We start from the raw sequence: 27,983 nt of genomic DNA on the forward strand, positions 1-27,983 counted from the left end.
TCTTCTTCTTCTTCTTCTTCTTCTTCTTCTTCTTCTTCTTCTTTCCTTCTCCTCCTCCTCCTCCTTCTCCTTCTTTTTTTTTGGTTTTACGAGACAGGGTTTCTCTGTACAGCTTTGGCACCTTTCCTGGAACTCACTCGGTAGCCCAGGCTGGCTTCAAACTCACAGAGATCCGCCTGCCTCTGCCTACCAAGTGCTGAGATTAAAGATGTGTACCACCACCGCCTGGTTTTATTTTATTCATTTTTTTTAATAAACTAAAAACTGCAGTAAAAAAAATTTTGGATATTTCATAGGGAAATCTAAGTCATTTTAGGATATTTTAAAAGCATTCTTTCTACTTATTTCTGCATATAAAAAGGCAAATGAGTTAAATGGGAAACATATTTTAAGCTGCTTCACATAGCATGCAAAGGAAGAACCAGAAGAGATGAGGAGTAAAAATAAAAAATACCCCTAGATAAAAACCACGTGTGTGAATGATGACTCAGGGTGGTATAAATAACTTGTGAGGTGAAGCAAATGATATTTATATCTTCTGGAGGAAGGAGACATTTTATTAATCAACTTCCATAGCAGAAATTAATACAGGCTCCGTACAGTTAAGTCCAAAGGTTGCAGGCAAAGAAAATGCAGATATTTAAGGTGAATTTGCTTCTTTTTCATCTGATTCATCATCCATCACCTAAAGCCAGAAAACAAAGAGAATTCAAGAGTTAAGAAAAGGGTTAGAAACTTGTTTTCCTGATTTGAACATCACTTGCCTGCCTAAAATAGCCTATGATAATGCACAGCACTCAACAGTAACAAAGCCATTAACAGGCCAAAGCACAGGATTCAGTCTGGGATCCTAAGATAATACAAGTAATTAAATATGTATAAAAGAACTAGATCCCTTTCCTTGTCTCAAAAGAGAGGCCTCCGGCAGTAGAGTCTCAGCTGGGCAGACTGAAAAGGACCGGCTCCAATTCTTCAGTGAAAAGAGTAATATAACGTATTTTTATCTTTTAGAAAATTGTGTGTGGGTGTATGTGGTGGGGGTGGGGGTGTGATGGCGGGGTGTGATGGGGGGTGTGATGGAGGGGGTGTGATGGGGTGGTGTGATGGGGTGGTGTGATGGGGTGGTGTGATGGGGGTGTGATGGAGGTGTGTGTGATGGGGGGTGTGATGGGGTGGTGTGATGGGGTGGTGTGATGGAGTGGTGTGATGGGGTGGTGTGATGGAGTGGTGTGATGGGGTGGTGTGATGGGGTGGTGTGATGGAGTGGTGTGATGGAGTGGTGTGATGGGGTGGTGTGGAGTGGTGTGATGGGGTGGTGTGGAGTGGTGTGATGGGGTGGTGTGGAGTGGTGTGATGGAGTGTGATGGGGTGGTGTGATGGGGTGGTGTGATGGAGTGGTGTGATGGGGTGGTGTGATGGAGTGGTGTGATGGAGTGTGATGGGGTGGTGTGATGGGGTGGTGTGATGGGGTGGTGTGATGGGGTGGTGTGATGGGGTGGTGTGAAGGGGTGGTGTGATGGGGTGGTGTGGAGTGGTGTGATGGGGTGGTGTGGAGTGGTGTGATGGAGTGTGATGGGGTGGTGTGATGGGGTGGTGTGATGGAGTGGTGTGATGGGGTGGTGTGATGGAGTGGTGTGATGGAGTGGTGTGATGGAGTGTGATGGGGTGGTGTGATGGGGTGGTGTGATGGGGTGGTGTGATGGGGTGGTGTGATGGGGTGGTGTGATGGAGTGGTGTGATGGGGTGGTGTGATGGGGTGGTGTGATGGGGTGGTGTGATGGGGTGGTGTGATGGGGTGGTGTGAAGGGGTGGTGTGATGGGGTGGTGTGATGGGGTGGTGTGATGGGGTGGTGTGATGGGGTGGTGTGATGGAGTGGTGTGATGGGGTGGTGTGATGGGGTGGTGTGATGGGGTGGTGTGGAGTGGTGTGATGGGGTGGTGTGATGGGGTGGTGTGATAGGGTGGTGTGATGGGGTGGTGTGATGGGGTGGTGTGGAGTGGTGTGATGGGGTGGTGTGATGGGGTGGTGTGATGGGGTGGTGTGATGGGGTGGTGTGGAGTGGTGTGATGGGGTGGTGTGATGGGGTGGTGTGATGGGGTGGTGTGATGGGGTGGTGTGATGGGGTGGTGTGATGGAGTGGTGTGATGGGGTGGTGTGATGGGGTGGTGTGATGGGGTGGTGTGGAGTGGTGTGATGGGGTGGTGTGATGGGGTGGTGTGATAGGGTGGTGTGATGGGGTGGTGTGATGGGGTGGTGTGGAGTGGTGTGATGGGGTGGTGTGATGGGGTGGTGTGATGGGGTGGTGTGATGGGGTGGTGTGGAGTGGTGTGATGGGGTGGTGTGATGGGGTGGTGTGATGGGGTGGTGTGATGGGGTGGTGTGATGGGGTGGTGTGATGGGGTGGTGTGATGGGGTGGTGTGATGGGGTGGTGTGATGGGGTGGTGTGAAGGGGTGGTGGGCATGCCTTTGCATGTGGAGGCTGGAGGACAACTTTCTGGCGTCAGCTCTCCTGACACCTTTAGTGGTTCAAAGATGGGACCTGGGGTGCAGGCCTGCACAGCGGGTGCTTTCTCCTGTCTAACCATCTTGCCACGTTCTTAAAAGTATCCTCTTTTTGAAAGAAGTTTAAATTATTCTTGTAAACATAATTAATCAAAAAATGAATCCTGACAGGTGTGATAGTGCATGCCTATAATCACAGAATCCAGAGTTCAAGGCCAGCTTCAGTTACAGAGCAAGTTAGTCTAGACAACTTGAGACCTTGCCTCAGAAAACCAACAGGGCCAGCAGAAAGATGGCTCCAGGATAAAGGTTTTGCTGCTGGGTCTGAGACCTGAGTTGGATCCCATGCCCAACATGCTGAAGAAGAGAACGAACTTCTGGAGGTAGGTTTAATTTCAAGGTTCCTCTTGTGCACTGTGGTGTGTGTACATACATACATGAACGTGATAAATAAATGTAATTTAAAAATTTTCAGCAGGGCATGAAGACACACACCTTTATCTCTAGTTCCCAGGAGACAGAGGTAGACAAATTTCTATGAATTCCAGGCTAGGGTGCACCAGCAACACCCAGTGAAAGAGTATTTTTTTAAAAAAGGGGAATTAAAAATAGAAAAAAATACCGTAAACTATTTTGATTTTACTCAAATAAAAATTATTTTAAACCTAAAGAAATACGAAGACTTTCAGGGAAGAAAAATGGTAAGGAATAATACTTAAGGGGAAAAAGAAGACTAGTCCTTCTGTGGGCTGATGAGTTACTGGATAATAAAGGCCAACACCTCTGAAAAGGAAGGGTTATAGAAAGCTATGGAATGTCTCTCTCCTTACCACACCTACTACAATTACATGGCAATTAAAGTTTGTAACCAGTCAATTCTGTACCCACCCTGGACATGGGAATACAAATGCTTCCTCTTTGTTACTCTACTGGCCCCCAACTAATACTAATTTTTTTTTCAAAAGGCACCAGGGATGAAGGAGGAGGGGAGTAATGATATAAAAACAAATCTTGATGACCAGGACACAGTGGCACAGAAGTCCCAGCTACCTGCAGGCTGTGGCAGAATCACTCTAGCCCAGGAGCTCAAGACTAGGCAGGCAGCAGGGCAAAACTTCATCTCAAAACTTAAAGCAAACATGACAGAAACTAAAATGGCCACTGGATGGGTTCTAAAGAGAGACACTGAACAGAGGAATTCTCTCCTCTTAGTTTCTCTTTGAGGTTAACTAAAAATGGTTATTTCACTTTAAAAGAATACTTAATATCTAAATTTCAGCAATATCTAATGCAAACAATTTTGTAAACCAAGTCCTATTTAGGCAGAATCATTCCTAAATTTGGAGTAAGAGTCCCAAGAACTTGTTCACTGTCAGTGTGCAAATGACACTTGTGACCCAGCAGGGCTGCTGCAGAGAAACACAAGGTACAGTCTTTTAGGAGGCCCATGCATATACACAGTGCTGACACACAGAGCTTTGCACCAGCAGAGAACTAATGAGAACTTATACTGGACCAAAAGGCCAGCCTTTAAGACTACTAGAGATAAGTGATTCTCCAGGCAACTGGAAGAAGACACCTTCTAAAGCCACAGAACCCCTCACAAAGTTTCTCAAATCTCTAGTCTCTGTAACTGTCTCCTCCTTGGTAGCCTTTCCTTAAGGCCCTTTCTTAGCTAGCATCACTGCAGTCAGTCACCATGACAACCTTACACACTTAGAGACAAAACATTCCAACATGCTATAGCCAAAGCCAAACTGTGTACAACTTTCACTGTACAAAACTATGTTTCCTTGGTGGTGCATGCCTGTAATTCCAGCTTCCAGGAGGCTGAGGCAGGAGGATTATGAGTTTCAGGCCAACCTGGAGTACATAGCAAGCTCCAGGCCAGTCTAGATTTTAGAGAGAAATTCTGTCTCACTAAACAAAAACTGGGACTAGCAAGATGGTTCAGGGGTAAAGACACTTGGTGCCAAGGCTGATGACCTGAATTCTATCCCAGTAATGCACAAAAAGTGAAGGAGAGAACCAATTCCACAAGTTATCCTCTCCCTGTACATGCACAGCAGTGTGCACACCCACATACACAAGCATGAACATGTACACACACAAATGTAATAAAAATTTTTGATAAAGGCTAGGTGTGGTGGCACACATCTACAATCCCAGCACTTGGTGGGCAGGAGTTCAAGGCCATCCTCAGCTACATACGGAGTTCAAGGTCATCCTGGGTCACACAAGACCTACCTTTTGTTGTTGTTGTCTTTTTGTTTGTTTGTTTTGTTTTTTGAAACAGGGTTTCTCTGTGTAGCTTTGGAGCCTGTCCTGAATCTCGCTCTGTAGACCAGGCTGGCCTTGAACTCAGAGATCTGCCTGGTTCTGCCTCCCAAGTGCTGGGATTAAAGGCGTGCACCACCACTGCCCAGCACACAAGACCTATCTTAAAAGAAAAAATGGTGTTGGGAGTAGAGTAAGGGAAGAATAAGAAGTTGGTAAATTACACGAGTTTCTCCACTCTTATATTCATCTATATATAATTGCATGGTGTTTTTAATCCCTTCCTAACAACTGCAATCAGAACAGAACCACCTATGGAGCTTTCCCCAGTAAAGACAGGTTATAGACTTGGTCCCCCCTCACCATTAAACCCAAACTGCCACAGTATTACCTACCTGCTCTACACCTTCCACTTCTGGAATGTAAAACTGCAACATGTTCTGAATCCCGCTTTTCAGGGTGATGATGGAGCTGGGACAGCTGGTACAGGAGCCCTGGAGCTTCAGCCGCACGATGCCATCTTCAAAGCCTCTGTAGATCACGTCACCCCCATCCTCCTGCACAGTAGGCCTGAGGCCACAAGACATTCATAACATATTTAAAACAGATGCACAAGACATTCATAACATATTTAAAACAACAGATGCATGCCTTCAATGAAAAAGATTAAGATAGTTCATTGTTTTGTGTGTGTGTGTGTGTGTGTGTGTGTGTGTGTGTGTGTGTGTGTGTGTGTGTATAGTTCATGGATCGGGGTTCATGAGTATGTGTAGTGCAGAGGCCAGAAGTCAACTTTGAGTGCTGTTCCTTAGGCACTACCCACCTTGGTTTGTGAAGAAGGGTCTCTCACTGAACAGGAACCCATTTACTAGGCTAAGTTATTTCTGCCCCAAGCACAGGGATTACAAACACACATCCCACACCCAGCTCTCTTAATGTGGGTTCTGGGGACTGAACTCAGGACATCATGCTTACATGACAAATACTTTACCATCCTGGCTATCTCCCCAGCCCCATAACTTCGATTAAATTTAATTAAAATTTTTCTGCATGTGTGCGGTCTATGTGCGGTCAGGTGAAACCTTCCAGAGTCACCTCCTTCTCCATGTAGGTTCTGGGGATGGAACTCAGGGCAGCAGGCTTGATAGCAAGGGACTTCCCTGCTGAGCATCCTCATTGCCCTGATTTTTAATTTTAAACCAGTCGTGTGTATCCAGCTACTTTCCTCTCTGTATGACTCAGTCTTGTTGAGTATGATAAGAGCCTACCCATCTCACAGCTGCATAGTATTCCACTACAATAATATGGCAGGTTGATTACCCATCCTGCTGTTGATAGGTATTGGACTTATACACACAACGTGGCTGTAAAGATTCATCTGTGCATCTTTTGGTGTGGATAGGTATTATGACTGGGCATATACCTGAGGGCAAAACTCCTGGAGCAGGACTCTGAATATAAGCTAGGAGTGGAGGCTCGTGTCTGTAATCCTAGCACTGAAAGGCTGAAGCAGGAGGACTGCCATGAGTTCAAGGCTAGACTAGGCTACAAACTCAGTTCCAAGCCAGCCTAAATTACAGGGCGAGAACCCGCTCAACAAAACTGTAACTATTTAGATTTAAACAATAGCAAACATTTTCCTAGAATTACCCACCCTTACATGCGCCCAGACCAGGTGAGCACTCCACTGTTTCCTGTTCTCACCAGCCACTGGTGTCAATCAAAATGGATGACCCCGCCTGCTGGATCTGAAGTGACAGTTTATAAGGAGCTAGAAGGCTGCACACTCTTCGCTCTTCCATAGTTAGTGGCTGTCTGGTCACTGTCTTTTGCCATGTTCGTGCTCCAGCCTCTATTTTATTTTTTCCTTGTCTATTTGTAGTTCTTATATATTCCGTCATACACACTACAAAACCTTTAAAAAAAGGTATTTATGTGTAAGTGTGTGTGCCTGAGTATATGTATGTGCACCACATAGGTGCAGGAGCCCTTGGAGGATAGAAGAGGGCATCAGATCCCCCAGGATTAGTGTTAGAGGTGGTTGTGCGCCACCATGTGGATGCTGGGAACTGAATCTGGCTCCTTTATAAGAGCAGTGAGTACTCTTAACCAGTGAGCCATCTCTTCGGCCCTCTGATTTTGTTTGATATTTGTTTTGTGTATGTGTGTGTGCTTGCACACATTTTTACATTTGTTCTGTGTATGTGTGTGTGCTTGCACACATGCACCACAGCATGCATGTGGAAACTGAGCATAATTTAGGAGTTGGCTCTCTACTTCTATCATGTGGGTTCTGGAATAGAATTTGGGTTGCCAGGGTTGGAGAGACGGCTCAGTGGTTAAGAGTACTTGCTGCTCTTCCAGAGGACCCGGGCTCAATTCCCAGCACCCACATGGCAGCTCACAACTGTCTGTAACTCCAGTTCCAGGGGATCCAACACCCTCACACAGACATGAATGCAGACAAAACATCAAGGCCCATAAAATAAAATTAAATAAAATCTTAAAAAAAAAAAAAGGACTTGGGTTGCCAAGCTTCGCAGCAGGTACCTTCATCCACCAATCCATCTCGTAAGTCCTATTCACTATAAAATCTTCTATTCTGCCTTTTCATGAGAAAGGCAGAATTTTACTACTGTCTAATTTGTCTTTCCCTTGATTTCCCCAATTTTCTTGTATCCTCGTGAATAAAAACAAACAAAACAAACCTGTCTAGCCAAGGTCATGCAGATATTAATTAATTTGATTTATTGTATTTATTTGTTCTGGGGGTATGTATATACTGCTGTGTGCCTATGAAGACCACAGGTCAACTTTCAGGAATCCGTCTTCTCAATCTACCATGTGGGTCTCAGAGATGAAACTCAGGTCATCAGACTTGGCAACAAGTAACTTAACTAGTGACCTATCCCACCGGCCCCATATTATCCCATTTTAAGTATCATCGTGATTTCTGTGTTGACTTAGACTAATACTGATTCTGTCACCCCCATCCTACCCCACTCCACTCCACCCCACCACACCCCACCTCACCCTACTTCAGCCTTTGGTATTCTTAACACTCTATCACTGAACTACATACCCAGCCTAACCACAAGCCATTCTGAAGAGCACTCAGCTCCACTGTAGTCAGGAAACAGTATTCCCAGGATGGGGGAGAGGCTCAGTTGTAGAGTACATGCTTAAGAAGTGCTCAAGACCCTGGATTAACCCCCAGAACCAAATAACAAAACCTGGTATTCTCAATGAATTTAACTCTGAAACTAGATAAGAGTTGCTTTATGAACATGCATACAAGCTACTTTAGTGCACGATCCATGTACACATTAAATTTATATTTCATTCTTGCCGAGTACATTATACATATGTCAACATTTAGTCAATTGTTAATCACGTGTTCAAAACTCTATCTTAGCCTGGGAATGGTGGTTAATGCCTTTAATTCCAACTATCAGAAGGCAGAGGCAAATGGATCTCTTGAGTGAGAGATCTATCTGGTGCATTTATACCAAGTTTCAGGCCAGTCAGGGCTACATAGTGAGACCTTGTCTTGAAAATAAGTAAATAAAAATAATAAGTTTTAACTCTCCCTTGCCCAATTACTTTTTGTGCTTTGTTAGCTGTTAATTTCCTCATTTAACTGTGGGTTATTTGTGTCTCTTTTTATCTTTGTCAAATAGTCTTCATTTATTTTGAATCTGTGTTATTAGATGATTCGAATATGACCTGGGTAGCAAGTATTCTCATTGTGTGGTGACACTAACAGCTGTCGGGTACACTGTCTTCTGGTGTCTGTGTGACTTCAGTAGCTCTCCTCTCCTCACTGTCTCAATGCCATGCCTTTCTCCAGCTTCTCATTTCCAACATTTCTGTCCTTATATTGAAGCAGTGCAACCCCTATGAGGCGCATGTAGTTGGCTTTCTCACATTCTGACAATTTCACCCAGTGCTAGCCATTCTATGTACCTTTAAATGTATCTGCCAAACCTTCAGGCCTATTATCATCAGCCATTTGTTTCCAATCTGCATTCTTGTGCACTGCCCAAGCACTCTTTCGTCTGTCCTCTTTTCTACACAGCTGTTTGTTATATAATGTTTCACGGCTCGCCTCACCTAACATACTTACTTCATATTTTTAACTCTACTACAAATGATTACTTTTACCATGTCTCAAATAATGTCAAGACTCAGAATACTTCTGCTCACACTCACCTTCTATTTAGGTCATTTCTCTTGCTTTGATACAATTAACCCTTAGGACACTAGACGTGCTTTTCTGCATGCATGAAGCCTTATGCTCTTTTCCTTGCCCCAAACTCCCCCATTCTGTGTGCTTCAGTCTGGGTTTTACTGCTCTTCTATTCTAACACCAATCTCCTCTACAGCTGTGTCAGGGCTCACAGGAAAGGGAGCTGATGAGTTCCTCACTTACTGTATTTGTAGTTCTATCCTCTTCTTTTCTTACAGATTCCTTTTCTTGCAGGAATTCTCATCCTTTCATTTATCTTCTTTCACATTTGAATCACCTCTCTTAAACACCAGTTGCAATATCTCCAGTGTTAAGAATCTACTTCAGTTTCTCTTAGTTCAGTTTCAAGGTAAAACCAGTAGGTTGGTTTGTTTGTTTGTCTGTCTTTTGAAACAGGGTCTCTCTATGGAGCCCTGATGTTCCAGAACTCTGTAGCCCAGGCTGGCCTCAAACGCAGAGATCCACCCGCTTCTGCCTCCTGAGTGCTGGATTAAAGGAGTGCACCACCACACTCTGTCACTTAGCCAGCCTCTTATTAAATTTCTAAATTGTTTCTTTCTTTTTTTTTTTTTTAAAGATTTATTTATTATGTATACAGCATGTATGACTGTAGGTCAGAAGAGGGCACCAGATCTTATTACAGATGGTTGTGAACCACCATGTGGTTGCTGGGAATTGAACTCAGGACCTCTGGAAGAGCAGTCAGTACTCTTAACCTCTGAGCCATCTCTCCAGCCCCTAAATTGTTTCTTAAACTATCTAAAGAAGAAAACATTTTCTCAAAGTCTGGACTTTCTTGTCTGCTGTGAGAAAAGTAGAGACAGGCTGTCCACTAGTCTTGTCTTTATCCTTGTTTTTCTATTTTTTGTTTTGTGTTTGAGACAAAGTCTCACTGTGTGTACCATGCTGGCCTAAAACTCACAGAGCTCCTCCTGCCTTTGCTTCCCTAGGAACTACAGGTGAGTGTCACCATGCCTGGCTCCTGTCTTTATTCTTATTTGGGCAGTTGCTACATGGGTGCTAGTCTCTTCACAATGTTCACGAATATGAAGTTCTTTCCTACACATGTATAGGAAAATTCCTCTTGACTATGAGTTTTAAAGATGTGAGTGAATACTGAGGCACAGGCTTTAAGTTCAGTTGAGGTGATGACCTATGCTGGTTTACACTGACTATCTGTAGCCCTGCTCCAATTTCCTGTGAAAGCATGCAGCTTTAATGAGAGCTGTCTTTGCAGTACTGGATTTCGGCGAGGGGGGGAGGGGAGGGCGTTAGGAGGTTTTAACACATACCGTATTCTAGTATCCAACAGTTCTTTAATCATTGCCACGACTTCATCATCTTCTTCAGAACCTGGAAAAAAATCAAGAGTAAGAATTTTGCAGTTATATAAGCATTAAAACAGAAGGCTTTTCACATAAAAGCACTGCTTAGCATGGTAGCACTCAAGCAGATACAGAAGGATCACAGAAATTCAAGGCCAGCCTAGTCTACACAGTGAGCTCCAGGCTAGCTTGATTTAGCAAGACCTTGTCTCAAAATCCAAAACATAGCAAAAGAAAAAAAAAAACATAGAACACAAAACTTCATAAGGTGACATGGCTCATGTGGTTCACAAAAGAAAGACCAAGGAAAAATGGTCACTTAATATTCGGTAATACAGGGAATAAATCCTACAGTGAAACCTGATCATGTTGGGGCTGAGATGAGGGAGGGGCCTGTGAGGAACAAACTAACATTCTCAAGGACCAAAGAGCAGCACAGAAATATGTCATCTGATTTCACTGTAACTGTGAGATGGAAAGGCATGGCTACTTAGGAAGTAAGTTTTTAATCTTCAGCTTCTCAATTTAGTCATTTTTCAAGATAACTGTATCAAATACAGATGTAGGCCTTCTGGAAACTTCTAAATACTTTACAAATCTGAGCCAAGAATGGTGTTTCGTTTTGGTTTTGCTTTATCATGTGTGTGCATGTCTGTGTGTGTGAGTGCATATGTGTGTGGTGCTGGGAGGAACCTATGGCCTTGCACATGGAGCACATACTATACCACTGAGCTATATCCTTGGCCACTGCTTGAATTTTGTAAAGCTGTATATAAGTTTTACCAATGCCTGTATATAATACGTAAATCTTTTTTCAAGAAATGTATTTATCTGTGAAAAATATAGATTCCATGCTGTTCTGTAATAAATATTAAATTCCTAGCGACCTCACAAGTAGTTTATATTAAGCTATACTAACCTTTGAGTCCATTTTCATAAAAGAAATAAAATACGATGAAGTTCAAATCTCTTAGAGCAGCAGTCCTAAGCTGCCCTCCCCGTCCCCATTACTACTGAGTACAGGGCTTCCTCCAAGCATGTGCACATTTCCATGTGTAAATTTACACAGGTGAGATCAGGCTTTACCTGATCCACACTTCACGCCTAGAGTCCCTTGAAAGTCTTTCCATCAGTACATGAAAATAGGCTCATTATAAAGAGATCTTGGTAGAGCTTTGCCTTGCTGGCTTTTGGACTGTTTTAGTATCTAACCCTGAGCAACATCCTTGCTTCTAAGCACACTAATGAGATAAATTCCTGCTGATGGAATATTTGAGCCAGTCAGCTTGTGGTTTCTTTCTTTCTTTTTGAGGTACTGGGGACTGAACACAGGGTTTTGTGTTTGCTAGACAAAGGCTCTACCTCTGAACTAAACCCCAAGCCCAAATTTTGTGTATTTTTATTTTTGGTAGGCATAGTTAACTTGTTCTTTGTTTTGTTTTGTTTTAGACAGTGTAGCTGTCCTGGCTGTCCTGGAACTCACTCTGTAGACCAGGCTGGCCTCAAACTCAGAGATCTGCCTGCCTCTGCCTCCCAAGTGTTGGGATAAAAGGCGTGTACCACCACTACCTGGCCTTAAATAAGTCTTTTGTTTTTCACTTTGTGGTAAGGGTGTGTGTATGTGTGTGCGTGAGCATATACTGAGGATGTACTTCACCACTGAGCTACCTTTAGCCTCTAGCCATGATTAGGAAGAATTAGTTATAACTATTTCATAGCTCAGAACACACATAGACCCCACACATGCACACACAGTGTGCAGGTACATGTGTAGTGGGGTTGTGCATGTACAAGTGAGACAAGTAGGCTAAGATGGCTGGCTAGAGAGCCTGCTTCCACCTCCCCAGTGCTGAGATTACGAGTGTGCACACGCTACAACTTTATGATGTGGATTCTGGAGACTGTACTCAGTCAGAACCTTGACTGAACTATCTTCCAAACATACCTAGAATATTTTTTTTAAATCTACTAAATCAATATAAAAAAAGACATAAGACTTACTTCTAAAAAAAGAAAATGACTAGGAAATTTACTGACGTGGAAAGCTTATAAAGTGAAACAAGATAGAGAAACCCCCAGGATCAGGGTCAATACAAGAATGAAACTAAACCAAGACACTGCCAGCCTGGTGACACAGATCTGTGATTCCAGCTCCCCAGGAGGCAGAGGCAGGATGACAGTAAGTTGGGTCTGCCTGGCTACAGACTATATAGTTGTTAGCCTGGGCAGCCTAGTAAGACACAGCCTCCAAAGTAAAAAAAGGACTGACTCAGTGGTAGAGCACTTGCCTAGATGTTCACAGCCCTGAGTTCAATCCCTGGAACTGTAGGAACAAACAAACGAACAGACAGTAAGTAAGATACCATTTTAGACCTAACATACTGTATGGTGGTTTGAATGAAAATGGCCCCACAGGCTTATAGGGAGTGGCACTATTAGGAGGTGTGGCCTTGTTGGAAGAAGTGTGTCACTGGGGGTGGGCTTTGAGGTTTAAACGCTCAAGCCAGGTCCATATCTTTCTTCCTGCTGTCTGCTGATCCAGATGTAGAACTCTCAGCTCCCTCTCCAGCACCATGTCTGCCTGTGTGTTGCTATGCTCCCTGCCATGCCAACAATGGACTAAACAAACCTCTGAACTGTAAGCCAGCCCCAATTAAATGTTTTCCTTTATAAGAACTGCTGTGGTCATGGTGTCTCTTCACAGCAATAGAACCCTAACTAAGACATTCTGGTTTAAATAAATGTAGCTGGCTGGGTAGTAGTCATATTTATAAAAACCTAGCACTTAGTGGACTGAGACAAGAGGATTCAAAGTTCAAGGCCAGCCCACATTACACAGCAAGTTGGAGACCAGCCTGGACTACAAAGTGAGACCCTGGTTCAAAAACCAAAGCAAAACAAAGGGAATGATGGCACATGCCTTTAATTCCAGCACTCAGGAGCTAGAGGCAGTCAGATCTCTATGAGTTCAAGGCTAGCCTGGTCTACAGTTAAGTTCCAGGATAGCCAAGGCTACACAGAGAGATCCTGTCTCAGGAGGTGAGATGGGGGGAGCAAAAGAGGTGGGAGTTGGCTTGGTAGTGGAACGCAGGTCAAGCTCTCTAGAGTCTCTAAGCACCAAAGGAACAAAGAGAAAGGAAAGAAAAAAAAGACATGAAGTGATGAGAAAGTCTAAGAAAACAGAAACTCTTACACACTGCTAATGAGCACAGTAATTAGCTGCTGCTTCCCTACAGGAAAGTATACAACCCACTCACGCCCCTCCACAGAAGCAGTGTGTCCACGGCAGCAGTGTTTGTAATGGACGTCAGCACAAATAGCTCACACAGTGAAGAACAGTCCACAGACGCCTGCACCAGGATGTCCACAGCAGCATTTGTAACACACTGGCACCAGCAATGTCCACAGTGAAAGGACAAATTCACTGCACTCTATTCATTCCAGTGGACTAACACAGTGCTTAAAATAAATAAATTAGACCTTCAAATAAATTAGATTATAATCAGTGAAAGGCAAGCTGTGGTAGAACACAAGTTACTTGAAGTTTAAGAATAAAACCCAGAAACTGGGTATGGAGATGCACACCCATAATCTCAGCATGGAGAAGGAGGCAGGATTGTAAATTTCAGGCCAACCTGGGCTACAAAGCAAGATCCTGTCTCAAAAACACTAAAAATAACAAGAAAAAGAATGGACACCAATTCTACCCATTCATTTCAGCTTACTGGCACAGTAAAATACAAACCAACCAAGCTCACACCCAGCAGCAAGGGAGGGGTAGACATAGAACATTACCTCGTTCTTTCTCTCTCTTTTCTCCCTCTCTTCCTCCCCCTACTTCACTTTTTTGAAACAGGCTCTCACCAGAAAGCCTTGGTTGGCTTGGAACTTGCCATATAGAGCAAGCTGGCCAGTTACTTACAGCAATATTTCTGCCTCTGCCTCTCATGTGCTGAGATAAGTGTGCACCACCACACACTGGTTTGTGTCCTTAATATTTCATTTAAAAAAGGGTCTAAAGCAACTATGGAAAATTTTACATTTATTTGTTTCTCAGCACCTTCTTCCAGAAAATGCTAACATCTGTTAAATCTAAGTGGAAGCAAGTTCATGCCTAATATATAATTTTTCTGAATTCTCAAAATTTTTCATAATTAAAATTTTAGTTTTACATAATAGATTCAGTGTTCACACACACAAGTTTTAAGAAAACAATGGGCAGCAGTGGCACATGCCTTTAATCCCAGCACTCGGGAGGCAGAGGCATGCAGATCTCTGTAAGTTCAAGGCCAGCCTGATCTACAGAGTGAGTTCCAGGACAGTCAGGGCTACATAGAGAAACCCTGTCTTGAAAAACCAAAAACAATTTGAGAAAACAATATATACGAAGTTTTGTCCCATCTAGAATTGTTCCCGAGCCAAATGCATTCAAAATACCCCATGCTCTTGGCTGATCCCAAGAACTAGATGGTAAGATCCTCCTGCTGAAGCTCCCTCCCTGTTGGCTAGCTCACAGGGCCACAAGGTGCTGTGTAGGCTGCTGGGAGAGAATTGTCAACCATCTCACTCAGCTGTGGACCATGTGCTACAGCACTGACTAGCCAGGCCAGATGTGCCCACTGGGAAACAGTTACAAGCCTGATGTGGGGTAATCAACTGCTCCCTGACTGGAACTGAGGCCAAGTCCACAGGAGGACGTCAGCTCTGCTGCTGTACCTGGTCAAAAACCTGTGACAGGGAGGCACAGACCCCTGTGGGAAGCTACAGCTGTTTTACTAAAGACATGATGTACTCACCTGTTTCCTTTTTAAGAAACCCTGTTTCTGTCTACGGGTTAGTGCTGCTATCTTTGGTCAGAGAAGCTTCTTCATGCAGTAGGTAGAAGGTACTGCAGAGACTCATAACTTGTCAGTGCTGAGACTAAGTGACTGCTGGATGGTCAGTCTTAAATGGGACATCTTTATCAGCAGGACTCAAAGAGAGCATCACAGAATGTTGAGGGAGAGGCAGAAGGAATCTAAGAGCTGGAGGATGGGGTGGAGAGCTGTAGAATGCTATTTGGTTGCTCTTTCAGTGGACCCAGGCTTGATTCCCAGCATCTACATGGTGCCTCACAACTGTCTATAACTCCACTTCCCGGGAGATCTGATACCCTCTCCTTGCCTCCTCCGGCACCAGGCACATATCTGGTAGTACACAGTCACAGATGAAGGCAAAACACCCATGCACATTAAATACAAAATAACTTTAAAAACTGATCAGGCCCCTGAACATGGAAGGAGGCGGGTCTCATGAAGCTCCATCCTCCTTGAGGACCTGCAGAAGTTCATGGCTGCTGAGGAAGAAGGACCACTGGTGAGGTGCCCAAGCTCCAGCAGGTAACGTCTCACCTGTGCTCCTGTAAGCAGCCCTAACAGCCTTGTTTGAGTCACTCACTAGACAGCGTGAGAGTGAAGTGGGCTAGATGGGAAGGGGAAGAAAACTATCAGGAGTGCGAGGGACACAAGGAAAGAGTAACAGAGGGCGATTATGATCAAAACACATTACACACACGTAAAACACCATACTGACACCCACAATTATGTATAATTAATATATTCTAATAACAACATTTAAAAATCTGTATTCTGGTCACTTCTGAAATCAAGGCAAATGTGAATGAAGTAGGAAATCCAGTAAAATATAGATAAGCATCAATTACCCAGCACAACACTACCTGCTTCTCCTGGAGGTGTTTCCTCAGTCACTAGGGGTAAGCCAGATGCAAAGAAGTCCATAATTGTTGCATAAATATCTGGTTTCAGTAAATTCCAGTCTAATTCTTCATTCTCCTATAATCACGTTGAAGAAACATGTTGCATTTCCAGCCAAGTGCAAAACAAATCCAGACCACCACCTCAGATCTCTCAAGAATCTTTTCTACTTTCTGGTGATCCAGGGTCTCACCGTGCAGCTCTGATTGGCCTGGAACTCACTCTGCAGACCAGACTGACATTGAACTCTCAGAGATCCGCCTGCCTCTGCCTCCTGAATGCTGGGATTAAAGGTGAGCACCACCATGGCCCGGCTCACAGTACTGCTGTGGGACAGTGAACTATGCAAATATGCACATGTGTCTGAAATTAGTCATATGTACACATCAAAAGAATGAGTAAGCATATCCCCTTCAGAGAGGGCGTGTGTACTATGGCATATGACAGACACATACGTAATTTGTTCATAGTATGGACTTGATTCCCTTTTTACTCCATCAACTCACAGAAAGAGTTAGTAAAATTACTACTTAGGGGCAAGCAGACTGCTCAGTGGGTAAAAGCACTTGTCACCAAGTCTGGCAACCTGTATTCCATCCCAGGGATTCACATGGTAGACGGAGAACTACCTCCTGTAAACTGTCCTCTGATCTCCATGTGCATGCCTGAACACACACACACACACACAAATTACACACATAATAAAATTGTTAAAATTTATTTAAATTTTATGAAACATACACACAAACAAACAAATTTTATTTTAGTAACCTGGAAGCTGAAATTCTGGTCCTGCCAAGGTTGCGTCCTGTAGTGGGCTAGCCCTGTAATCCTGGACACTGCATTGAATCTGCTGAGGTTCAAGTGTTTTAACTGAAGGGATGAGGCTACTGGATTACAGTTATACCTGGATCTTAATTAACTGCCGCTAGAAAATCCCTTTCATTAACCTGACAAATCTAAGAAGTAAGCATCACCTGAGATTTTTTTTTTTATGTATTACTTACTTAATTTTATGTGCATGAATGTTTTGCTTGCATGTATGTCTATGTAGCATGTGTGTGGCTGGTGCCCACTGAGGTCGGAAGAGAGCACTAGGTCCCTGGAATTGGAGTTATAGATGGTTGTGAGCAGCCATGTGGGTGTCAGGAATCTAAACTGGCTCTCAGCAAGGGCAGCCAGTGCTGTGAACTGCGGAGCTATTTCTCCAGCTCCTCACCTGGGATTTTTAATATCACAATGTTAGTAAAAACCCTAGCACATGAAGAATGAAAATTCGAGCCGGGCGGTGGTGGCGCACGCCTTTGATCCCAGCACTCGGGAGGCAGAGGCAGGCGGATCTCTGTGAGTTCGAGGCCAGCCTGGTCTACAAAGCAAGTTCCAGGAAAGGCGCCAAAGCTACACAGAGAAACCCTGTCTTGAAAAAACCAAAAAAAAAAAAAAAGGAAGAAAATTCTAGGGTAGAGTGGTGGTACATGTTTGTAATGCCAGCAACAGGGGGCCAAGGAAGGAAGGCCACAGTTTTCAGGCCAGCCTGGACTACAGAGCAAGACTATCTACAAAAAACTGAAGAAGGGAAAATTGAAACCCAAAACAATGAGAATTCTGAAGAGGGGCACTGGACTCAGAAAAAGCTCAAAGGCCGCTAGTCTACCTTTATACTGATTATACTGTGGGCCAGACAGAAAAACTCCAGCTACACTATACCTTTGTGACTGTGATGAAATCTGGTCCAAAGAAGACACTTTTCACTCCTTCAATCCTGAATAACTGCCTGTGAATACAGAAAAGAAAAAAGTCATGAAAGAAGATAAGCATATGCAGAAGTAAAGAGAAAAGTTACTGAACCTCCATGGACTGTCCCTGGTTAAAATGCTATCAACTCAAGAGGCCTTTGTTTCTTCTCATCCTACCAAAGATGCATATGAATCTGAAGAGCAGCCCCCGCCCCAAACATGTCCACCACCTGGCAATCAGTGAAAAGGCTGTGGTACATGCAAAAAATGCAGTATATCTTCACATGAAAAAAGAGGGCACCATGGAGACCCACAAAGAAAGACAGCTCTGAGAACCTTCCTGAAGTAAGATAGTTGTTCACTCACTCCTTCACTCAGCAGATGTCTGGCATCTCTAAGTGCCAGGTTCCAGGAAGACAAAAGACAGGCTGACCTCTCTCAGGAGCTTAGCAAAAACATTCCCTACAATAGCTCAGCAAAGACAAGACCAGTTTGCTTAGTTGCAGATAATAAACTCTGTGAATACAAGAAACAGGAATTTTTTTCCTACATTTTTTTGTGGTGGTAAAAAATTGAACCCAGTGCCTAATCCATGCTCAGTGAGAGCTCTATCATGTAGCTCCCTACATCCCTAGTGAAGCGGTCGGTGTTTTGGTTTTGGGTTTTTTGTTTGTTTGTTCTTGTTTTGGTGTGTGAGTGTGTATGTGTGTTTTAAATAAAGGCCTCACTGTGTAGAGCAAAGGCTGGCCTCAAACACCCAGTACTTCTAATGCCACCTGGGCACTGGGCTTACAGACATGTGTCACCACACTGGGCTACACTAACTCTTTTTGGATGTAAACATTTCAACAATAAAAGGTTAAAGACAGGCATCATAGCATAGTCTCTAATCCCAGAACTCAAGAGATGGAGGGAAAAGGATCAGTAGTTCAAGGCTAGCCTGATCTACTGAGACCCCATCTCAAAAGAGCAAAAATTCTAAAAAGTTAAAATCAAATTAATCAAGAAATTAAAATCCTAGGTTGTCCTTCTGGTGTGCATATTTCTCCAGGAACTTTCATGGAGTGGTGTGCTGTTTTTATTGGAGGGTTATATAAATATTATCACATTGCGCCACTGTTCTGCAACTTGGTTTCTTCACTTAACGGGATGTTATGTCTTGGGCTGGGGCTGTAGATCAGTGGTAGAACTCTTGCCTGGCATGTGCAAGGCCCTAGATTCAATCTCCAGTATTGCAAAACACACAGACACACAGACAGACAGACACAGAGAGAGAGACAGACACACACACACACAGAAGATATGTATCTTTTTGTAAATGTTAGCTTTTAGACTTATTTATTTTATGTGTGTGAGTGTTCTGCCTGCATGCATGCGTGCGTGTGCAACTAGACTAATAAACATCCCTAGGCAAACCTTGCATGCCTGTGTGGTCCCTGAAGTTATATTCTTTAAAAAAACAAAAACAGCCGGGCGGTGGTGGCGCACGCCTTTAATCCCAGCACTTGGGAGGCAGAGCCAGGTGGATCTCTGTGAGTTCGAGGCCAGCCTGGGCTACCAAGTGAGTTCCAGGAAAAGGCGCAAAGCTACACAGAGAAACCCTGTCTCGAAAAACAAAAAAACAAAACAAAACAACAAAAACAAAAACAAAACAAAACAAAAAAAACACACAGTATGGAGCTGTGAAATCAATTAAATAGTGATAAGAACTGCATTATATTTAATAAAACTAAGTAACAAAAAGAAATGAAAAAAAAATATGAGAATGCCTCCCACCTGTTACTTTTTAAGGAATTACTTTATTTATGTGTATATATGTGTGTCTATGTGTATGCACATGAGTGCAGAGTCTCAAGAGGCAAGAAGAGGGCATTGGGTCCCCTCAGAGCTGGAATTACAGGTAGTTGTGAATTGCCTAGGTGTTGGAAACTTGAACTCAAATCCTTTTCAAGAGTGGCAAGTGCCATTAACCACCTCAGCTACTACCTACTGTACAAGTGCAAAGGATGGAAATACCCATCAAACACTTGTTTTACACACATACACACAGGTATGTGCATTAAATTATAATATATACATTTCTAACTGTTTGTATCAAAAGCATGAAAAATAAATGCTCTAAAGTGTATTCTGAGAAACTGCATGTTTAAGTCAGAAAAACTGTACACATTTATCAGCTAGAAATTTGAAAAATTATTTCTGGGCTTCACTTTTGCCTGCCCTCAATGAGGTATACAGAATGCAGGCCATGTACCGGAAACTACCTATGCTGATTTCTAAATGTGCGCAGTAAGCAGTATCAGGGCATAAATTTCATTTAGTGTTAGGGTGCAACTCAGTGGCAGAACACACATTTAGCATGTAAAAGGCCCTGGAGTCAATCACTTTCTGGCACTCAACAAAGAAATAAAGAAGGAAGGAAGGAAGGATAGATGGGACGGACAGATGGATAAAGGATGGACAGGCGGACTGGGGGCAGGGAGAAGAAGCAAGCAAGCAAGACCTTAGCTGATGTGGACTGTAGTAATGTAGTATGGCTTTGGCCACAGGTTCAGGAGAGGCTTGGTATACTTCATGTATTATTCTGACACGCATGTAACATGCTTCTCGGGAACTAAGAAACTGTCCTAATTGATTTTAAAAGGTCATACCACATCTGACAACTGTCATCACTTAATGGTTCTGAATGAAAACCTAGAAACTTAGTTCCTCTTCCTTATGAAATGAACGGAGCACCTTTTCATAGTTCTTGAAAATCAGAGTTTTAAGCTGGGCATAGTGGCAGCCATCTGCAATCCCAACACTAGGAAGTGGAGGCACCAGGAGTTACACGGTGAACTTGTGACCAGCTTAGGCTACAAGAGACGCCCATCTCCCATCTCCAAGGACTCTGAAAAGTGCTGGCGAGAACGACTCAGTGGGTAAAGTACACGGCACACTCGCAAGACGACCTGAGTTCAGCTCCCCAGCAGACATGCGAAGAGCTGGGCATGACAGTATGCACCTGCAACCCCGGCGCTTGAGAGGCAGAGGACCCTGAGGACCTTCTGGTCAGCCAGTCTAGCTAAGTAAGTGGGCAGCAGGTTCCCAGAGGGACCCTGTCTGAAAAACCAAGATGAAGAGTGATAGAGGACACTCAAGGACACTCTCCGGACTCGGTGTGTATGCACACTCACACAGCCACACAAACTCATTCCCACTTGGTTAACTTCTTTCTTAAGTAAAAACATAAATAAAATTTAAGTATTCATGCTACCGAGCTGTCAAATACACTCCCCAGGAGAAAGTGTTTTTAATTTCAACTCAACTCTTCTAAAATCAATCTGCCCACAAAATGTACTAGCTCTGCAAGGCTGCTAAACTACAGAGGCCCTGTGCTTCCAGGAAAAGCCAGCAGAAACTGTACCTGGCCAGAGGGGAGCGGAAGGCTGCAGCTGCTGTGGGGAAGTCCATGGTCCTCGTCTCAAGGACTGGCTTTCCTGGTATAAACTTTAAGCTGTTGGGATTTGGAGTGTCTTGTGTTTGAATAAACATGAATCGTACTGGAAAAGAGAAAGAGTGTTATGCTAGAAAAAACAGTTTAAGTTATGGACAACAAAGTGCTCTTTTTTTTTAAGTTTTTTTTTTTTAATTTTATATGTGCAAACATTTTGCCTGCATGTATGTATATGTATCACGTGTCTGCAGTGCTGCAGAGGCCAGAAGAGGCCATTAGACCCTCTAGAATGGAATCATGGATGGCTGTAAGCTGCCATACGGATGCTGGGAATCAAACCTAGCCTCTGCAAGAGCAGCCAGTGCTCTAACCACTGAGCCATCTCTCTAGCCCCCCAGAGTGCTCCTTTTTAGATAAACAGAAGTAAGAAAAGTTAGGGGAAGGGAAAAGGCCCCACAAGCTTTATTTCCCAAGCTGCTCAGAGAAATCCTAATAAGTTAAAATGCCTGAATTTTGATACTCAGGCATGTCATTGAAAGGCCTGTGCCTCCAACCAAGAAAAATCTGCTTTTACAGGAAACAGAACTTGAAATAAAACTTTAAAGAAAGACTGCCACTACTTTCTGTTCTGAACCAGTCATTTTCTGTAGGTTTGTTTGTTTGTTTGTTTGAGATACAGTCTCACTATGTAGACCAGGCTGGCCTCAAACTCACAGAGATCTGCCTAACTCTGCCTACAGAGTGCTGGGATTAAAAGTGTGGGCTACCAAGCCTGGCTTCATGTTTTATTGTCTTAATAATGTACTGGTAAATAAAGTCACCATACTCATTAGGCATTCTACTGAGGGTTAACCTGGCTTTCTCCTGCTCAGTATACTGGGGTAAATCAGGTCTACAAAAAAGAAGGTCTTAGAAACACCCAAGGATAAAACTATAAGTATAAAAACAAAGACAAAACAAAATTTTGTTTGAAAGCTAGATTCAGATAAATGTAGTTGCCCAGAGCCTTCAGCCCCAGCTTGGGAGGGTTGAGCAAGAGGACCCTGAGTTCATGCTAGTCCCAGCTACACAGCAAGTTCCAGGTTGGCCTTGGAATCTTAGCAAGATTCCAAGAAACCAAACCAAACAACCCATACAATCTATGTACACTGGGGGAGTAAAAATTAAGAAAAATACAGTATCCCCACACAACTCTTCTCTTTTAACATAAATAAGCTACCTCAATACTTATCTGAATAGATATTCAACAAAATCATTCCAGTTGTATTTTTTTTTTTTTTTTCCGAGACAGGGTTTCTCTGTGTAGCTTTGCGCCTTTCCTGGGACTCACTTGGTAGCCCAGGCTGGCCTCGAACTCACAGAGATCCGCCTGGCTCTGCCTCCCGAGTGCTGGGATTAAAGGCGTTCGCCACCACCGCCCGGCTTCCAGTTGTATTTTTAAATTTGGTTTAATTAGTTTTTGTTTTGTTTTGTTTTGTTTTTTTGTTTTTTGGGTTTTCTTTTTTCGAGACAGGGTTTCTCTGTGTAGTTTTGGTGCCTGTCCTGGAACTCACTCTGTAGCCCGGGCTGGCCTCGAACTCACAGAGGTCCGCCTGCCTCTGCCTCCCGAGTGCTGGGATCAAAGGCGTGCACCACCACCGCCTGGCTTAATTAGGTATTTTAAGAACAACTCCACACACATACAAGTAACATATGGACTCAACAGGTTGTACTTAAGAATATACAAATACATACATGCATGTGATAACAACCGATGAAAAAAGAGGCCATGAATTTGAAGGAGAGTAGAAAGAGGTATATGGAAGATTTATAGGGAGGAAAGGGAAGGGAGAAACATTGTAATTAAAATACAACCTCAAAAAAAAAAAATAATCCATGACCACATCAAGCCATGCATACCTCCGCCTCTCTAAGCTTCCCCAACTACACCACAGTGCTCACATTTCAAATTACATTCAAAATCAGACTCTAGAAGGCTTGGATAAAAGCCAGGAATGTACAGTTGTACAGATATTCCCATAGAAATAGAGAAAGCAATAGCTTAAGATACACATGATTCTTTCAAACGCAAATCTACTTGTAACTTCTTTTTTTATAATATTTCATCTTGGAAATCATTTACTTAGCAACTCATGTTCTAAAAACTGTGTCTTGTAAGACAGAGATTTCGTACGTCTACAGATAATGTCCTCTGACTAATTACACTAAAGTATGATTTTACCATGGAGGGGGGAGCAAACAAACAAAAAAATCACTCAATCCTTTTTATAAGCCTCTGAATAGAAGGCAGACAAATTCTTGGGCTGGTAAGATGGCTCAGGAGGTAAAGGTGCTTGCTGCCTAGGTTAAAGACCTACACTCGGGTTGGAGATTTAGCTCAGTGGTAGAGCACTTGCCTAGCAAGCACAAGGCCCTGGGTTCGGTCCTCAACTCCGACTCAATCCCCAGAACCCACACCACGGTGGAAGGAGAGATCTGACTCAAGCTGTCCTCCGGCCTCCACACATGCAGTGTGGCACACTCTCTCTCACACATAAATGCAATAAAAAATTTTAAAGAAACCTTTCAAATCTTGTCTTTTATTACCGTTAACTCTAACACTGTTCCACTGCTTTCTGTAACACAATTTTCTCTGAAGAGGTGAAATGGTACCTGTGTTAGACAAGGCTGCACGCATCGGGAAAAGTGGTCTTCGCACATACTGGTGCAGAGGTTGTTTCTTAAAGGTGTATGGAGTCACCACATGGCAGACCCTACATGTGAAACAATGAATGACACAGTAAGGAGTCTCATCTGTTTTGTTGTTGTTTTGAAACAGGGTATCACTGTGTAGCCAGGTGGCTTCAGGAACTTCTGGGATATTCTTGCCTCTGCTTCCCTATTTCTGGAATCACAGACATGAGTGCCACACCCAGCAAGCAATCTGACCTTTTAAAGTCAATCTATACTTCTCTTGTATATATAAAAGAGCTAAGATTTAAACATAACCAGCAATAAAAATGATAGAGAGTTAACCTCCCATTTTCTATCTATAACATTTTTTTCTACTTTGGTAAATAATACAAACAATTAAAAACAGAGGTAAAGGGCCTGGAGCGATGGCTCAGCAGTTGTGTGCACTTGGTGCTCTTGTAGAGGTCTGGGTTGGTTTCCAGCATCTGTATGGTAGGTCATAATTGTCCGCAGCTCCAGTTCCAAAGGATCCAAAGCCCTCTTCTGACTTTCTTAGGCATCAGGCATGCACATGGCATGTACACACATGTGCAGGCAAACACTCATATGTATAAAATAAAAATGCTGGCAAAACCAGATGGAAACCCATTTGATTGGTAAGTAGAAATACACACTAACATCCAGGCATCAGAAACAGAAATGGACAAATCGATTTAAATCTGCAGTCCCAGACCCTCAGTCACACAATGGCTTTTTATTTTTTCTTTTAAAAATGTTTAAAAATGAGGCAGCAGAGTCTTGTGGCTAACAACAGGTAAGGGAAACAATGTATACAATGAAAAGCTTCCCTTTTCTGACTCATATCACTGTCACCTGGAGAGAACTAGGCTGCCTGTGTTAAGCAGCAACCGCTGGGGATGCAGCTCGGCTGTACGGTGCTGGCCTAACACTTGCAAAGCCCTTGGTTTGAGCATCCCAGCTTTGGGAAGAAAGAGGTGGGGGCGAGGAGGAGTGGAGGGGATGAGTGAGCACCCCTGAACAAAAATCTTAAGCATTCTAAGCTTCAACCCATCGCATACCTGACCTCATGTAAGGGTTCTGCCAAAATCCACTAAAAACGATGCATCCAATTTCCATTATGGGTGAAGTGCACACACACACACACACAAAAAAAATGAATTCTGTGTTTAGACTTGAGTTCTAGCCCCATGGTATCTCATTAAACACAAATGTCCCCAAATCTGAAGTTAGGAACTGTCCTGGAAGAACCAGTTAAGATTAAGGACACTCGGGGTTGGGGATTTAGCTCAGTGGTAGAGCACTTGCCTAGCAAGTGCAAGCCCTGGGTTAGGTCCTCAGCTCTGGAAAAAAAAAAAAAAAAAAAAAAAAAAGAAGATTAAGGACACTCACTTTCATCCCAACATTTCCAAGTCTAAAGTCTGACAGAACACAAACTATCGCCTCTACACTACTAGGGCAACCACCAATCTATATGCTTGATGGGAATCATGAATCCAGGGTGGCACTTCATTTCTCTCTGATAGAGAAACACTGACTGGGTATTTTCATAGTGTCATTAATGTAAAAACAGAGGGAGCTTTGAGAATACCTATTGCTAAAAAAGGAAATAAAAGGACATTTTAGTAGTGAAAAATGTTCCAGCTCTGACTTCAGTTTTTTTTGTTTTGTTTTTTAACTTTTGAGACAAGGTCTCACTGTGTAGCCCTGGCTGCCTGGAATTTGCTTTGTAGACCGGGCTGGCTTTGAACACAGAGAGTCACCTGCCTTAAGTGTTTACTTAAAATTGTTCTCCAAGACCCCTTGTTGGGGAAAGAACAGCAGAAGAGCAAACCAGCCCACGAGAAAAACATCATGCCCTTGGGACCAGGAGAGTAAATTGTCAGAGTAAAACCAGTGCCCCTTGAACAGAGCTGGAAGTAAATCATTCCCAGGCACCTTCCCAAAATACAAGACTCATCTACTGTTTAATCACGTGATATAAAAATGCCTATTATAGAAATGGCTAATTACAAGTCATACCCAGGAAAAAATACTCTGCCTTGGACCTCCTCTGTCCACCAGAGTCCCCAGGTAACTGCTGGTTCCCAGGGCTTCCCCAGTCTGTTCTGCTGGATGGTGTGTCTACTCTGACACTGCCTTCTTGCTGCTTGCTGCCTGATGCTTTTACTGTTTGCTGTATATTTAATAAACGCACTCAAAACAAAAGGCATGTAGAGCACTGCAGATCATTCTCCCTCAAGAGCACCTATCAATTCACACAGTAAGTGCTCAGTAAATGGCAGCTGTTATCACTATGCAGTAAACAGTAACTAACCATTCAATGAATGGAGTGAGAATATTCCAGGATTTGGAAACACCCTGGCACTCCAGTACTGTTCCTTCAACCCCGAAAAAAAGCAGGAGAGTCGATAAATCAGAAGTGTACTCTGGCAGCAAGGTTTGAATTCTAAAAGACCCGGAGGAAAGTAATTCAAGAAAAGTCATCGAGCCAGGCGGTGGTGGCGCACACTCTCATCCCAGCACTCAGATCTCAGTGAGTTCGAGGGCAGCCTGGTCTACGAAGCGAGTTCCAGGACAGCCAGGACTGTTACACAGAGAAACCCTGTCTCGAAAAACAAACAAACAAAAACGGTAATCGAAAACAGGGGAGAAGGGGGCAACCCACAAAATCCTTTTGTTAATCCTCTATTTTTATGAGATGCATTCAGGAGTTTTAAGACAGTGGTCTCATATAACACAGGCTAGCCTCGAACTCCTGGTCTTCCTGCCTTCACCTCTCAAGTGCTGGGATGACACAGGGGTGGGCCCACGTGCCTGGCTCATAAACTGCATTTGAAACTTCAAGGTAACCATCAGCATACTGTTAGGCCCTTTTCTACAGGAGTCACACTTGGGACTGACAGATGCCTGAGGAAGTCAGAACCAGGGTGGCTCTGGAAGAGGAACAAGACACGGCCGGCACAGGCCTGAGCCGTGGGTCCCCTCCAGGCGCTTCCCTCAGAGCCGTGACCTTGGATGTGTCTCCCGGGAACGGGAAGGGAACTACCCGGGAATGTTCTTCCCTTCGGAGCCACATCCCCACGGGGTTTACAAGGGGAAGGGACGTTCGTAGAAGGTGGCCGGGCCTCGGGCTCTGGAGCCAGGACAAGACTCCATCAGACACCAGTCCCCTCCACGTGAGAGGGCGGCGACAGGGAACTGCTGGCCCCGGCGCCGACACCTACCGCCTGCACAGCCGGGCTACATCAGCTACTGCTCCCCACGCCCGCTCCGCGGCCGCCATCATTTCAGTATCAGTGCGCTTGCGCGGACACGCCCCCTTACTTTCCAAGTCCTACTCTGACTCAGGCCTTGGAGAGAGGGCAGTCACGGAAGCGCGCCCTCTACAGGTGGAGGGCGGCGCGGCGGGTGAGCCAAGGCGGGGAAGGTGGGGGGGCGGTGAGGGGAGAGGACAGGCTGTCTTTTTATTTCCCCCTTTTACTGAAAGTAGATCCCCCCCCACATAACATATCCTGATTATAGTTCCCCCTCCCTCTCCTCCCAGTTTTCTTCACCTCCCATCTAGCCCCCACATCCTTAGGTTTTAAGGATTAGAACACTAATATGTGGGTAAACTATGAAGCAACTTCATTAAGTCAATTTAAATCTTAATCACTTGCCTATAGAATGCATGTTTGGATATTATCATTGTTTTGAGACATATTCTTTCCTACATACAATGGAGACTTATTAGTCAACTTTTGGTTCACTGCAAATTTTACAATGATGTGATACCACGCATCCCTAATTCCAGTACAAAGTAGACTGAGGCAGGAAGATCACCCATGAATTTGAGGCCAATCAGGGTAAAAGCCTCTCAAAAAAAAAAATTTTTTTTTTTAAATTCTACATTCTTCCACTGTGTTCTTTCTATATCCTCTATACTTTTTTTTTTTTTTTGGTTTTTCGAGACAGGGTTTCTCTGTGTAGCTTTGCGCCTTTTCCTGGAACTCACTTGGTAGCCCAGGCT

At 43.8% G+C, this 27,983-nt stretch overlaps 1 protein-coding gene across 2 annotated transcripts; it reads right to left on the bottom strand.

The window, feature by feature from the left end:
• Positions 1-523: 523 nt before the first annotated feature.
• On the bottom strand, positions 524-27,323 carry Nfu1 (NFU1 iron-sulfur cluster scaffold). Of its 2 annotated transcripts, XM_052720582.1 has the most exons (8): positions 27,199-27,323; positions 23,933-24,033; positions 21,251-21,386; positions 17,816-17,882; positions 16,072-16,186; positions 10,323-10,383; positions 5,177-5,351; positions 524-685 (listed from the first exon to the last, which is right to left on the bottom strand). In XM_052720582.1, exons 1-8 carry the CDS (start codon positions 27,258-27,260, stop codon positions 641-643), a joined length of 762 nt encoding a protein of 253 aa, XP_052576542.1. In that variant the 5' UTR covers positions 27,261-27,323; the 3' UTR covers positions 524-640. The 2 variants fall into 2 exon arrangements, with proteins under 2 accessions (XP_052576542.1, XP_052576543.1); XM_052720583.1 differs by lacking the exons at positions 21,251-21,386; positions 27,199-27,323 and having other exon boundaries at positions 23,933-24,013.
• Between the last annotated feature and the right edge of the window lie 660 nt (positions 27,324-27,983).

Source organism: Peromyscus californicus, unplaced genomic scaffold (assembly GCF_007827085.1).
Source record: "Peromyscus californicus insignis strain IS unplaced genomic scaffold, ASM782708v3 Scaffold_6__1_contigs__length_162567912, whole genome shotgun sequence".
NCBI classification, from domain to species: Eukaryota; Metazoa; Chordata; class Mammalia; order Rodentia; family Cricetidae; genus Peromyscus; species Peromyscus californicus.

Excerpts from the sequence above, each read along its gene's own strand:
- Nfu1 (XM_052720582.1), bottom strand. The coding sequence starts at position 27,260 with ATGATGGCGGCCGCGGAGCGGGCGTGGGGAGCAGTAGCTGATGTAGCC. Across the intron at positions 24,034-27,198 it reads GTAGCCCGGCTGTGCAGGCG|GGTCTGCCATGTGGTGACTC; the intron begins GTAGGTGTCGGC and ends TTTCACATGTAG. Across the intron at positions 21,387-23,932 it reads TGCAGCCTTGTCTAACACAG|TACGATTCATGTTTATTCAA; the intron begins GTACCATTTCAC and ends TCTCTTTTCCAG.